The sequence below is a fragment of the Perognathus longimembris genome, chromosome 17, assembly GCF_023159225.1.
Source record: "Perognathus longimembris pacificus isolate PPM17 chromosome 17, ASM2315922v1, whole genome shotgun sequence".
NCBI classification, from domain to species: domain Eukaryota; kingdom Metazoa; phylum Chordata; class Mammalia; order Rodentia; family Heteromyidae; genus Perognathus; species Perognathus longimembris.
Window position 1 is genome coordinate 47854696 of NC_063177.1, and position 12851 is coordinate 47867546.

Genomic DNA, 12851 nt, shown 5'->3' on the forward strand with positions numbered 1-12851 from the left:
AATGTTAAAATGAGCAAGGGAAACACGTAAGCTTGATGTAAAGCTCAACACTCATAAATTTGAATTTCCTAGTTTTCATTATTTGTACTAAGAGTAATTTCCTCAATACATGATTTAATATTTGACTCTATCGCCTAATTTTGAATTTATAAAAAATGCCATTGAATTGACTATTTTGTTGGATCCATTGGAGTTTGACTTCAAGGCTGTATACTTGCTACGATAGTGCTCTAGCACTGAACCACTAGTCCTTTTTGGATTTGTTATTTTCCTACTAGGGCTTCACATTTTTGCCTGTGCCTCTCGGAAGTATAATCCTCTTATTTACATGTCTTAAGTAGCTGGATGACAGTATGTATTTCTACACTGAGCTCATTAGTTAAAATGTATTATACAAAATGTCTGCCCAGTGATGACCTGGAACTTCTGTCTTCTTGATGTCCACCTTCTGAGTAGCTGATACAAATGTGAGCCACTGTTCCACACCCCTATATTGGTTCACTTTTTAAAAAATATTATTTAAATGTATTTATTTATTTTTATTGTCAAGGTGAAGCACAGAAGGGTTACAGTTACATACATTAGTTAGTGAGTACATTTCTTATCCAACTTGATACTCCCTCCCTCATTTTTCTCCCACCTTCCCCATCCCCTCAGTTGTAAAGTTAATTTACAACATATTGTCTTGTAAGTGTTGCTGTTGCATTGCTTTGCCTTTTACTCTTTGTCTCACCATTTTAATGTTCCCCTTCCCTTCTCTAATTCAGACAGACATATATAAAATACCCAGGGTGCCAGGATCAAATACAGTGACAACAGGGGCTAAATCATAGGGAAGATGAACAGAGGAAAAAAAGAAATAATTTCACATAGTATATTGAAAATAATAACCTCAATGATAAACCTTCGTACTAAGATGGAGACTCCCACAGCAACCCTATCAGTTACAATTACATCATTCCCAACAAGCTGTAGTCAGAAGTTACAGAAACCACATGCAGCTAATTAGGATTGGGGGAACTAAATGCAGCTCCGCTGAATTTCTTCTCACTTGAGTGGGAATGTGGCTGTGCTACAGTGGAATGCAAACCCTCTACAAAATGTTAATTTTTAAGGAAAAAATAAAATAAAGTCAAATGGTCACAACCAAAGACATGTATCGCGTATACAAACAAATACCAGGGGACTAACCTTAAAATACTATCAATGACAACAGAAAACCATTGAGGAGCCAAAGATCATAAGAGCTTAATATCAGTATTCAAAACTTTCAATCCTAACAAACATTACCGTGACCTCCCTCTGTGACCTTCCTCATTTCCAAAAGATTTATTTGCCCTTCTTTTCCAAGGGATGTGTTTGTGCATTGGTGAGTCTGAGGGCCTCCTCAGCTCTGTGGGTGTCAACACAATTGGGAAAGCTCTCAGGAAAAGAATCTTGAGTTATACTGTTGATACTGTTGATACTGTTATATCAAAGAAAACCTTTATATGCAATGGTATGAAGTAGCTTCATGGCCTCTGGTTATTGAATACATTCCTCTTTGTGTATTTCAGCAAATGAATTTTTTGGTAAGTGATTAAAAATAATATTTCAAAGGACAGTCTAAACTTGTATTTTGTTTTCATAATGATCGTCTGGCTTTATTGGTTAAACCTAAAATATATGTTTGACATTAATGTTAAACTATCGTTTTAATTATACATACTTCCAAGTTACATAAATGTAACTTTATAGTACAGGAACAAAATTTATTTGGTTTGAGGTTTTAAGGTTCATCTGAATGAGAAAGGAGTTTCCATCTCATGGTTGTATCAACTTCTTCATCAATATTTTCCAGCTCTTGCTCCTTAGAAAGTTCTAAGAGTACCTAAGTAGGAGGAAAGGAAGGAGGAAAAGGATTACCAGAGCTATGGATGTCTTCCAAATGAATGGGAGAAAATACACCAGTTGCCTTCAGGTAAAATTTACAAGGATGATATGAAGTCAAACAAGCTGACTTACCTTTTCCAGTGTGCACTGAGAAAGGCTGTATTCTTCCAGGTCAAAATTATGTTTTGCTGGGTAAAAAACAAAGAGTAGGTGTATATGCTCATAATTCACTATCAAGAATGCTTTCAGTTATACAAACTAAGAATGTAAATCATTAATATAAACAGGAGTTAAATTTAATAAAAACAAATGCTTGTCAGACAGAATAATAAAATAATGACTATCATAGAAAATTCGTATAAATATGTATTAAATTCATATTGACATGAGGATTTTCTTACACGATATTTTTATAACATGCTATTATTTGGTGTGAGTCTTAGGGAGGTATATTTCTTCCTTGAGGAATTGCACCAATGATTTTAACATTCTGATGCATGAGGAAGATTTCAATCCATTTCATGTTTTCTTATTAATTTCAGCAGATTCATGGGTAGGTTTTTGATAATAGTTGTTTTTTTTTTTTAAGCAGCCATGAAAGAACTGTATCCTACAGAACTTGAAGATGGCAGAATAAGCTGATAAATCAAAGCCTGCCTGACAACTAAATGGGAGTAAAGAGTTTCAAAAGAATGAGAAGGTAAGGAATGGGACATAAAATTCCTGGCAACACAAACTTACAGGAAACAAACCCACTAATCAGAAAACCATCTAGATTTAGAAGAGTCTTAGGTGAGGCACTTCAATTGCTTATACTCCAAGCAGTTAGAAGAATGAATCCCTTTGCCCCCAAAGCAGGTCTGTGTAGCACAAGTCAGTAACCACCACATCTGTAATTTGCAGATGGGCCCAAACATTTTCCCCAACTTTCCAAAGTTTTATGTGTCTTGCATGATCCTTTTACCCTTTATGAACAACATTGCAATTGCCGTGTTGACAAAGGGTCTTTAACTATATTCGTAGGTCTATAGAAATGAAAAAGCTATCCTGGAGAGGGAAAAAAAATTATGCCTAGCAAAAAAAATAAACATGTTTTCCTCTTTGTGCTTCACATTGCACTAGATAAAAAATAAGCATAAGCTTTAAGTTTTATGAATATCATGAAGCTGAGCAAGACTTAAAATGAAATAATTGTAGTCTTTATTCCAGCTAAATTGCATTATTGTAATTATACATATGGAAACAACATAAACAGTTTAATGGTTTATCAACTTATATTTTCTCTACATGATGTGCTTTAAGCTCTTATTTAGTTCGGGGAATCTTAAACTCTTATATGGATGTATATTAAAATATTTTTGCATGGGACATAAAAATTTGCATATGACATAAATAAAAATTTTAAATGTTACTGCCATTCAAAAAAAAAAAGAAAACCATCTAATTCTCACTAACCCAAGGCCGAATTCTGTAAGGAATAAGACACTAGGGTATATCTGTGCCATGTGCTCTCTTTCCCTATCACCTTTATTTATGTTGGTCACTTACCTGAATTCTTCTCTTGCCAGACACAAGGACCAAGGTTTTTTAGCTGCCCTAAATTTTCTGGTGAAGTATTTGTTATATTGGCTGGAAAGTTAGAGATGAAGAATATCATCTGGTATGGACTCATGGAAAGGTTATAGTATCCAGGCTCTGATGAGCTTTCCCACAAGGATTTCTGCATGACCTTTGTCATTAGATTCTCATTTACTGTTTATACACTGAATCTCGTATGTGAGAGGATCTCTTAAATACCAGGAACAGAACACCAAAGGTATTGCCAACAGCTTCAATCTTTGTGTGCCCACATTACAGTGGGAGAAATATGGGCACTGACTCTGCAAACACTTAAATATATAATAAGGGAAATACCAATAGTGACTACAGAGAAAAATTAAGCATGTAGAAATGAGTGCCTGTCAAATATGTGTATATATACATATATGTATGTGTACATATATGCATATATGTACATATGTATATACACATACATACAACATAGTCAAGATAGTGGTAATACTGGGATGTTAGAACAATAACCTAAAATACTGAAAAGTAGACCAAGTAGGCCATCTGTTTTAGAAGATTTTCAGAAAGAAAGGTTGGCAAATGCAAAATCTGAGACAGGGGCTTGTGGGTCTGGAGAAATTTAGGGAAAGACAGGAAGTTAACTGGCCAGAGTGGAAGGAACATAGCAAATATTTACATGCCATTTCAAAACTCCAGGGCAAGGCACTTTTCTGGACAGTTCACAATTTTAACCCTTTAACTCTCCTAACAATCTGACCAACAGGACCGTGATACTATCCCTCATCGCAGGGATGGGGCATCTATACATACAGGGGTTAGGTAACCCAGCAAGTGGGCAGCAACACTGGGCTCTAAAGCCTGAGCCCCTCACTACCACAGTGTGTTCAGTAAATACTCAAGGATGCTCTGCTTTGGAGGGATGGTCCAGCTGAAAGCAGAAAGATAATGACCAAAAAGAAAGGGGACAATTTCAGGTAGCAAGAGGAGTTATGCACAGGTAGAGGTTGGCCTTAATAATCACTTAAAGTAACAGGAAAGCCAAATATACTGGCAACACAGATACTAGGAGGTTGAAGGATAAATGGAAGGTATTTGTGTTGCTTTTCATTTTACTAGTAAATATAGAGTGATGGAATCAACTGGTGGAGGAAGTAGGGAGGAGGTAGAAATGTAAAGAAAGAGGAGGAGCAAAATCATAGTTCTAAGTTCACGGTGGTAATGGATTGCGTACACATAGGCAAAGAAGGCCACCCATAGGAACTTTCTGAGGGTAAGGTCACTTATTCAATGTAAGGAAAATGAAACATGGCTGTGTTCTCTGAGGCTTCAGTCCCTTCCATGAGAATGATCTGCTTTCCACAAAGTTGGATTGACTATCATGTTCTACATGAGTCTTAAAAAAATCATGTCCTATATGGCTTAGTTTTAAAATAGGCAATTATCTCCCATTAAATTATTTATACAAGTACAAACTGATACCTCAAAAGTTTTGTGTAAAGTAGTCATCCTTACCTGCTTCTAGTTTGCGAAAGGCCTTAGATAGAGGGTAAACATCTGCTGCTATGGGCAGCTTATAGGTCAATAAGCAGGGCTGCCTAGAAACACATTTCCCAGGGTGAAGATGAGCATCAGAAGAAATATGACAATATCAACAATTCACGTTTTAAAATAAAATCGGGTACAAAGTAATGTATAGCTTAAATATGAGACCAAATTATCTACCCATGGAAAACACTTTACATATGGTTACTGGTTCTGTCAGATATTTCTAGCCATGATCTTGCATAACTTGTAACTTCAGCTTGTGAGAACCATTTACTATTGTCAACAGATACGGCATACAATTCTCTTTGATTAGTTCAAATTTGGTTAATTCTAATTAGTTCAGAATTGAACTAACCTCAAATACAAATTCAGTCATATCAGAAGAAAGCTAATTTGTCAGAGATATGAGGTGAGCAGGATGGGGTGAAACAGTAGAGGAAGAACTTCGAAGGCTTAAAAGACTCTTCTGGCTCTAAGAAACAGCAGTTTAGATATCTAGTTTTCCTGTGCTACTTCTGCCTGTACAAATTTATGCTCCAATCCTTTTTTTTTCTTTGCCAGTCCTGGGGCTTGAACTCAGGGACTGAACACTGTGCGGGGCTTCTTTTTGCTCAGGGCTAGTAGCACTCTACCACTTGAGGGCTTCATGCATGCTAGGCAAGCATTCTACCACTAGGCCACATTCCCAGCCCCTCATGCTCCATTCTTATATCCATCCAAATAACAGTTGGACCTTCCAGGGGGCCATAGGACTAATCAGAGCTACAAGACTGGCTTCTCTTCAGACCAGGATTGAGTTTCACATCCTGACATATACCCTAGATAACTATTACATTTATACTGTGCTAAAACAGAAATCGTAATTTTGTCTTGTTTTGATGATATACTTATCCTTCTAAGGAATTGTAAGTTCAGTACCTGTTTCCATCTTCTTGCTCTCCCCCCAGTAAAGCAGACTTAAATAAATGAACACATTTTGGGTTCACACACAGACACACCGTCCTTGCCATGCCCCATTTAGGAGCACGCAAATTCCACTAAATGGAGACTCTTTATCTCAATTGATATTTGTTTCCTGTCTTGGTGGGATGGGGGTGAGATCACAGCTCTTTGGGTAGCTCACAAATTTCTTATAATCTAGAGAAATCAACAAATCACTTTTTGAGGTCCCTAAGGAGTCTCGTAAAGCCTCTTCCCTCTCCACAGTGGAAAGCTCTTTTTACCTTTCCTGTTTTGCAGCCTGTGGAAAAAGCTTCAGAATCTCCGTGTGGACTAATGGCACTTGAGACGCCTCCTTCACTTTTACTTCTAGAATGTATTCCTTGCCAAATTTGCTTTTCAGGTATGGGATGGAGCCAATCCATCTATGAGCAAGATGGAGAACATGAAAGAAAAATATACTGTCCTTAATATTTGTTTTGGCTGCCCTGAGGTTTTGATGAACTCAGGACCTTGTACTTGCTAGAAAAGCTCTCTAGCATTTGAGCCACAACCCCAGCCTTTTATGCTCTCTTTATTTTCAAATTGGGTCTCAGGTTTTACTTAGGTGGCCTGGATTGTAATCCTTTTATTTCTACTTCCTAAATAGTTGGGATGGCATGTACTTGTCCCCAAACCTGGTTTTTAATTGGTTGAAATGAAATTTTGAGAACTCTTTGCCAGGGCTGGCTTTGAACCAACATCATTCTCCTGATTTCCACCTCCCACGTAGCTAGGATTATTAGTGTGAACCACCATTCCTGGCTGGTCCTTACTTTTTTTGGTGCTACTCTTTAATTCTCAAGGAGGTAGGAGAGTATCAGTAAAGAAGCCAAAGGAAAGGCTTTAGATGCTCACAGTGACTTGCTTTTTTCCTCCACAGAGTTTCAGTTTAGGTGTTATGTAGAGGTTCTGGAGAGATACCCACCTCAGATTTCCAGAAACCATGATGGCTATCCGGTCACACAGGGCCTCAGCCTCAGCCAGGTTATGGGTAGTCAGGAGAACACACCTTTCTTTGTTTTTAACAGCTTTCTGAATGGCCTGCCTGAAGTGAGTTGAGAAATCAACAGCATTTAAAGCAAGAAAGTGCAGAACAACAATAAGGGGGGGGGTGGGAACTTCATGCATAAAATAATTTATGAGTCATGTACAGATCTTAATTCAAAAACCACAGAAAAACATGAAATCTAATTTTTTGGTAATGTGGAAAAGGTTCCAATATTTTTCAGCTGAACAAATGGCACTGTAGTTCTTTAAGTAGAATCTTTTAAAATTTCCATTGAAATTATATTTCCTTCAAAACAATTAGAAGATGGAAATAGAGTGGATGGAGATATAGATGAAAGATGATTGGTTTTCTTAGTGATTGATGGCTCTTAGAACTAAGTGATGGCCATAATGAATTAATAAATTATCTTTTCTATACTTACATAAACTCTCATGACAAAAGATTCTCTTTAAACTGGAAAAAACACTGAATGGTCACTAATTCCCAACTAGATTTGAGATGTTATTAGTCCAAAGAGTAATTCAGAGATAAGAATTTTTAATCTGTTAAGTTGGATAAATAATTTTGTCACATTAATTAAAAGGGGGGAGGAAAGTGGGAAGTTATATTAGCAAGTTAATGTTCTTTAGGAGTACAAGTAGAAAATGAAGAGTTATGGACATCTCAGTCACAAAAAGGCAAAGTTAATACCTAAAATTCCAGCAAAATAGAGTATTTTTTTAAACTTAAGTACTAGAGGAATATGTTAAAATTTTGTTTAATATGAATTACCTCAGGTATAGTCTGGATCTTGATGTCCCTTAAAGCCACATGTGTTAAATAAAAAGACTTGGTTTCTAGGGTGTGGTACTTTTAAGAGATGGATTCTAATGGAAGATCTTTAAGTCACTCTGGGACAGGTGCTCCAGGATAGTGGGATCATGATCAAGTTGTCACTAGTTTGTTCTCTGGCTTGTGAACTGACCAGTTTTACTCTGCTGTGTGCTCCTGCCATGATGTGCTTGTCTTGCCACAGGCTCAAAACAATGGCACCATTGATCATGAACAGAACAACCCTTTTCCCTTTGTAAGGTTATGGTCTCAGTTATTTATTATATTGATAGCTGCTGTAATGGCTGTCACTATGACAAAATATCTGTAAGAATCAACCTAAAAGAAGAATACTTTAATTTGGCCCATAAATCTAGGGGCTTGCCCATGGTTAGTTGACTCCATCACATGGGCTGTGTTAAGGCAGAATACCATGTTGGCGAGTGAGTGGGTGGTAGCCAAGAAACAAGAAGAAAGAGAGGAGGAACCAGAATCCCAGTATATCCTTCAAGGGCATCTCGCCATCTGACCTCACTTCCTCACACTAGGCCCTAAACTTTCTACCATCTCTCAAAAGCACCACAGTCTGGGGCACAAAGCCTTCAATACATAGGCTCCTGAGGGACATTCAAAACCCAAACTAAAGCAGCTGATCAACACAATCTCTGCTGAATCAAGAACCAGTGGGTTTGAGGACCAGTATTCAAAAAACAGTTTATGAGTGCAATTTCACATAATGTTGATATTCATGGATCTGAGGATTCTAATAACACTCACCACATTTGTTGCTGCTCTATTAGATCTGTGCCTGCTGAAGGTTCATCCAGAAGCAGGATAGGTGAATCTCCCAGGATACTCAGCACAAAACAGAGCTGTAATGAAGAGAAATGCCCTTGTTTGCTTCCATTTGAGGTCAGCCCTCAGACAAGCATCAACTAGAACACATACCTTTCTTGTGGCTCCAGCAGCCAGTTTCTGCACTGGAACATTCAGCTGATCATGCAGCCTGAAAGCATTCACTAATCTGATTTTTTAAAAACACAACAGGATAAGAATATGAGGCTAACAGGATTTTTGGTAAATGCAAGCATGTATAACTGTGATAGCACTGAAAGGAAGCTTGGAAGTATTATTCCAAATTCTATGTCATGACAAAAGAATAATAACTATTTTGTAACATGACATATTGTTCATTTCATAGAAAGGCTTTGAAGAAGCTGGGCACTGGTGGCTCATGCCTGCAATCCGAGATACTCAGGAAGCTGAGATCTGAGGATCACTGTACAAAGCCAGCCAGAGCAAGAAAGTCCATAGACTCTTACCTACAACTACTAGAAAACTGGAAGTGTCGCCATGGCTCAGTGGTAGTGTGCACCTACCCAGACCCAGTTCAAGCCTCATAACCAACAACATCAAAAAAAAGTTTTTAAAAGAAAATCCTGAATTCTGAATTAGAAACTGAAAATGGTTATTCTATTTCCAGATAATCTTTCACTAAAAAACTGAAATAAATGATTATTCAATCATGATTATACATTGTCTTATTCCTTGTCAACCATTTTAAACAGTCACTTTTTAAGCTCTCCCATCTATGATTCAGGGAAATAGGTCTTCTTTCCATCCTTGTTCTGCCACTAACACTCTGAAAAGCGGGATATCCCCCTCAGCCTTGCATTCATGGGGATTCCTCATCGATGGGACAAGCCCCCTACTTCTGCACACTAAGTGATTACAGGACCTCTCTACCATACCGTGAAATGACAATGGCTGCGTCCCCCTTCTGCAATCCTTTTACAGCAGCGTACACCTCTAGGTGGTCTTTCACCGTCAGGAATGGCCATAGCACGTTCTCCTGAGGACAGTATCCCAGGAACCTGACTGTGTTCTTGCCCTGGTCACCTGCGACAGAACTGAATCCTTTCATTTCCACCTAGAAAATTAAAAGGCTTTTAGAAACATGTTTGACCTTTTACCAGCTGCACAATTAATCAAGAAATGGACACGTATCTACCTCAACTGTTACATAAAAAAATGCAGACTAGAAATTGCTTTATACTTATTACAGAAGGCAATGTGATCTACTGATATAGGGTTTCCCTCTTCAAGTAGTTCCTGAAAATATGTAATGAACAAAAGGTACTTGGCATCTGATGACATTCCAACTCCTCTTATCAACTTTTACATGCCCATCAAAACCAATTAAAGAGGGCAAACATTTGTATAAAGACCAAAGGAAGTACATTACACAGATATACTCTGTATTTATCATGAATTTCTACTTGAGGAATATATTCTTTTAATTACCTCTCCAGCTGTTGGCTTTGTGATCCCAGCAATCATCCTAATGGAGGAAGATTTTCCAGCCCCATTGGGTCCTAGCAATCCCAAAATTTCACCTGAAAGTAAAAACAATCCAGATCTCAGTATTATAAGGAAAATGGTGATTTACACAAACCTATTTCTTGCATGAAATCTGAAGATTTCTTCTTTGTGCCCATTTCAGAGAATGTCATTTTCAAATTTATAATGTGTAATGGAATTCATGTCATAAAAAAATACTAAGTTCTTATAACGTAATAAATGTAAATTTAAAAATAACTTAAAAAATAGAACTTAAAAATAAAAAGTAAAAAAATATTAAAAATAAACTTAAAAATAGCTAAATAAAATGACATACAAATTTTTGATGCCAAGGTATCTGCTCCTAATTTTCTTGTTTCATCTAGAAATGCACCCATATGTTTTCTCTAGTAGGTGACTCATGTACTGAGTACGTAAATAAGTGATTCCTGAACTTCAGAAGTCAGAAGCACTTTCTTTATGCCCAAATTCAATCATCTGTGCTAAAACTACAAGACTTTTCACCTAACTTGATATAAACCATCCCCTTCCTAAATTCATGAGTAGTCAATGTGTGATCTTTTCAAAATATTAACTAAAAGATGACACAAGTACTCTACCCCCAAAGGCATTCTACCCCCTTGGTATAAAATACATATTTCTTATTGTTTAAAAATTCTTTATGTAATCTAGCCTGCCTTCCTCTTTAGCTTTATCCATTCCACTCACAGACACACCCACTGGACTCTCTGTTTGATACCCAAACACTCCAGATGTTTTTCTATGCTCTCTCTAATTCTTCCCTGAGTGCCCTTGACTCTTAATGCTTATGTAGCTAGCACCTTATCTTCACCCTTATCTAGACTTCTATGGCACTGCTCAAGAACAATACACTGTCTAGACTCTGACCAAACAGATGCAAGTCATTCATGGCATTTATTATATTTCAATGTTCAATGACTTATATAATACTTGATACATTTTAAGTTATCATACTCACAGCACCCCTCCTGGAATAGAAAATACTAGAATAAAACTAGGAAATGTGCCAAATTTCTTCATTTTTAGATTCCCAGAATCCAAAACAGTTCCTAACACACTCAAAAAACTATACGCTGGGTGAATAAGTGAATGAAGGCTTCAACAAGCAGAATGATATCTCTGGCATACATATTCCATAACTATTTTTGAAAATAAAAGTTTATTTTATAAACATTCACTCCAAACCTTTGTTAACACAGAAAGAGACATTTCTTGTTCCTATTTTCTTCTTCAACTTTCTAAAGCATCTTTTCTTCTGAACTGCATACTCTTTATGTAGACAGCTGGCAATTATGATGGGCTTCTAGAAAAGATGACAGCATGATTTTCCTCTAAAGTTTTGAACACAGAGATTGGCATTGATATCAACAGGAGGAAACAGCATGGTTTCATGGAAGGCCAATCCAAGCCAGAATAGCAGTGTCTACGCTCATGGAAGCATCACAACATTGATGGCTTAAAATCTTAATCTCTGCTCACTATCGTATATCAAATCTCATTTAAATTCTTCAGCTCATGAGGTCTTGTTTAGATTGCAAATTGTAGCTCTCATTATCAAACCTCAATAAAAGAAGAAAAACATTATATTTTGTGTCCTTTTAGTTACCAGGACACTCCCAAAGAAGTGTCAGTGTACTTAAAGATTAAAAAGGCACCAAAGTGCCAGGCTCATGTCTGTAATCTCAACTACTAAGAAGGCTGAGATCTGATGATCTTTCCAACCTTGGAAAGTACCTATGAGTCAGCTTCACCAAAAAGGCAGAAGTGGAGCTGGGGTTCAAGTGGTAGTGCACTAGCCTTGAGGACAAAAGCTTAGGGACAGCACCCAGTCAGAGTTCATACCCTAAGATCATCACACACACACACACACACACACACACACACACACACACACACACACACTCCTGAAGCACCACACTTAAAACTAGTCTATCAAACTCTATTATGGGAAATTCTTGGATATTTCTAGAGTATCCATTTGCTTTTCTACCTCATCTGAGTTGGAAATTCTTAGGGCAGTTGATGTCCTTGTTCTTTCTGCTTGAACATCTTCATCTTCATCCACAGGTTCTTCTGGGTTTGGTTGAACATCTTGACTTTGGGGAGCAATTCTGTGGAAAAAATGAAATATGTTGCATGTCAATTTTCAGTTGTCAAAAGTAAGACCAAAAGTCAGTGTCCATGTGATTTTACGATGTCCCCTCTTTTAATAAATAGCTTCTGATTATGGCTATATCGATGTTGCTTAGGCTTTTGCAAATAACTCCCATCCTGCTAGCCAGAATCCTTTTCTTGGTATTTCTGTCATTCTTCGGGCAAGCGTCTTTGGCCCTTTCAAGCTTATTACAAGTACAGCTACTTCCTACTGAAAATTCAAGTTTTTCTCATTTCCTTTGCTTAATCACATCAGAAATTTGTTTTGTTGTGTACTCTTTCCAGAATCTCTCTATTTGTGAAACACTTGAACTCTGTAGCTAAGCCAGTATCTCTTCTGTTCAAGGATATATACCATCTTGGATGGGAGAATAGCACATTCAGTTAGTTACCATTTTTGAGAAACTAAACTTTCCCTCAACTGCTTAGTGACAGAACTCTTTCTGAGAGTTCTATTTCTTGGCTGTAAGAAAGAAAAAGAACCCACTGACTCTAATAACCAGCATCACATGGTCTATATTGTAAA

At 37.2% G+C, this 12851-nt stretch overlaps 1 protein-coding gene across 4 annotated transcripts in view; it reads right to left on the minus strand.

Moving 5' to 3' along the window:
* Nucleotides 1–852: 852 nt before the first annotated feature.
* The window catches only part of LOC125365534 (ATP-binding cassette sub-family A member 6-like), a 52003-nt gene continuing 40004 nt past the window's right edge, over nt 853–12851 (minus strand). For all 4 annotated transcript variants that reach the window (XM_048365668.1, XM_048365667.1, XM_048365666.1 and 1 more), the window contains 11 exons: nt 12162–12282; nt 11357–11474; nt 10094–10185; nt 9541–9719; nt 8738–8813; nt 8567–8661; nt 6896–7015; nt 6213–6353; nt 4957–5039; nt 2005–2060; nt 853–1870 (listed from right to left, as the gene is read on the minus strand). In XM_048365668.1, the coding sequence (XP_048221625.1) occupies nt 1769–1870; nt 2005–2060; nt 4957–5039; nt 6213–6353; nt 6896–7015; nt 8567–8661; nt 8738–8813; nt 9541–9719; nt 10094–10185; nt 11357–11474; nt 12162–12282 (1183 nt within the window). In that variant the 3' untranslated portion in view covers nt 853–1768. The remainder of the gene's footprint in view (nt 1871–2004; nt 2061–4956; nt 5040–6212; nt 6354–6895; nt 7016–8566; nt 8662–8737; nt 8814–9540; nt 9720–10093; nt 10186–11356; nt 11475–12161; nt 12283–12851) is intronic.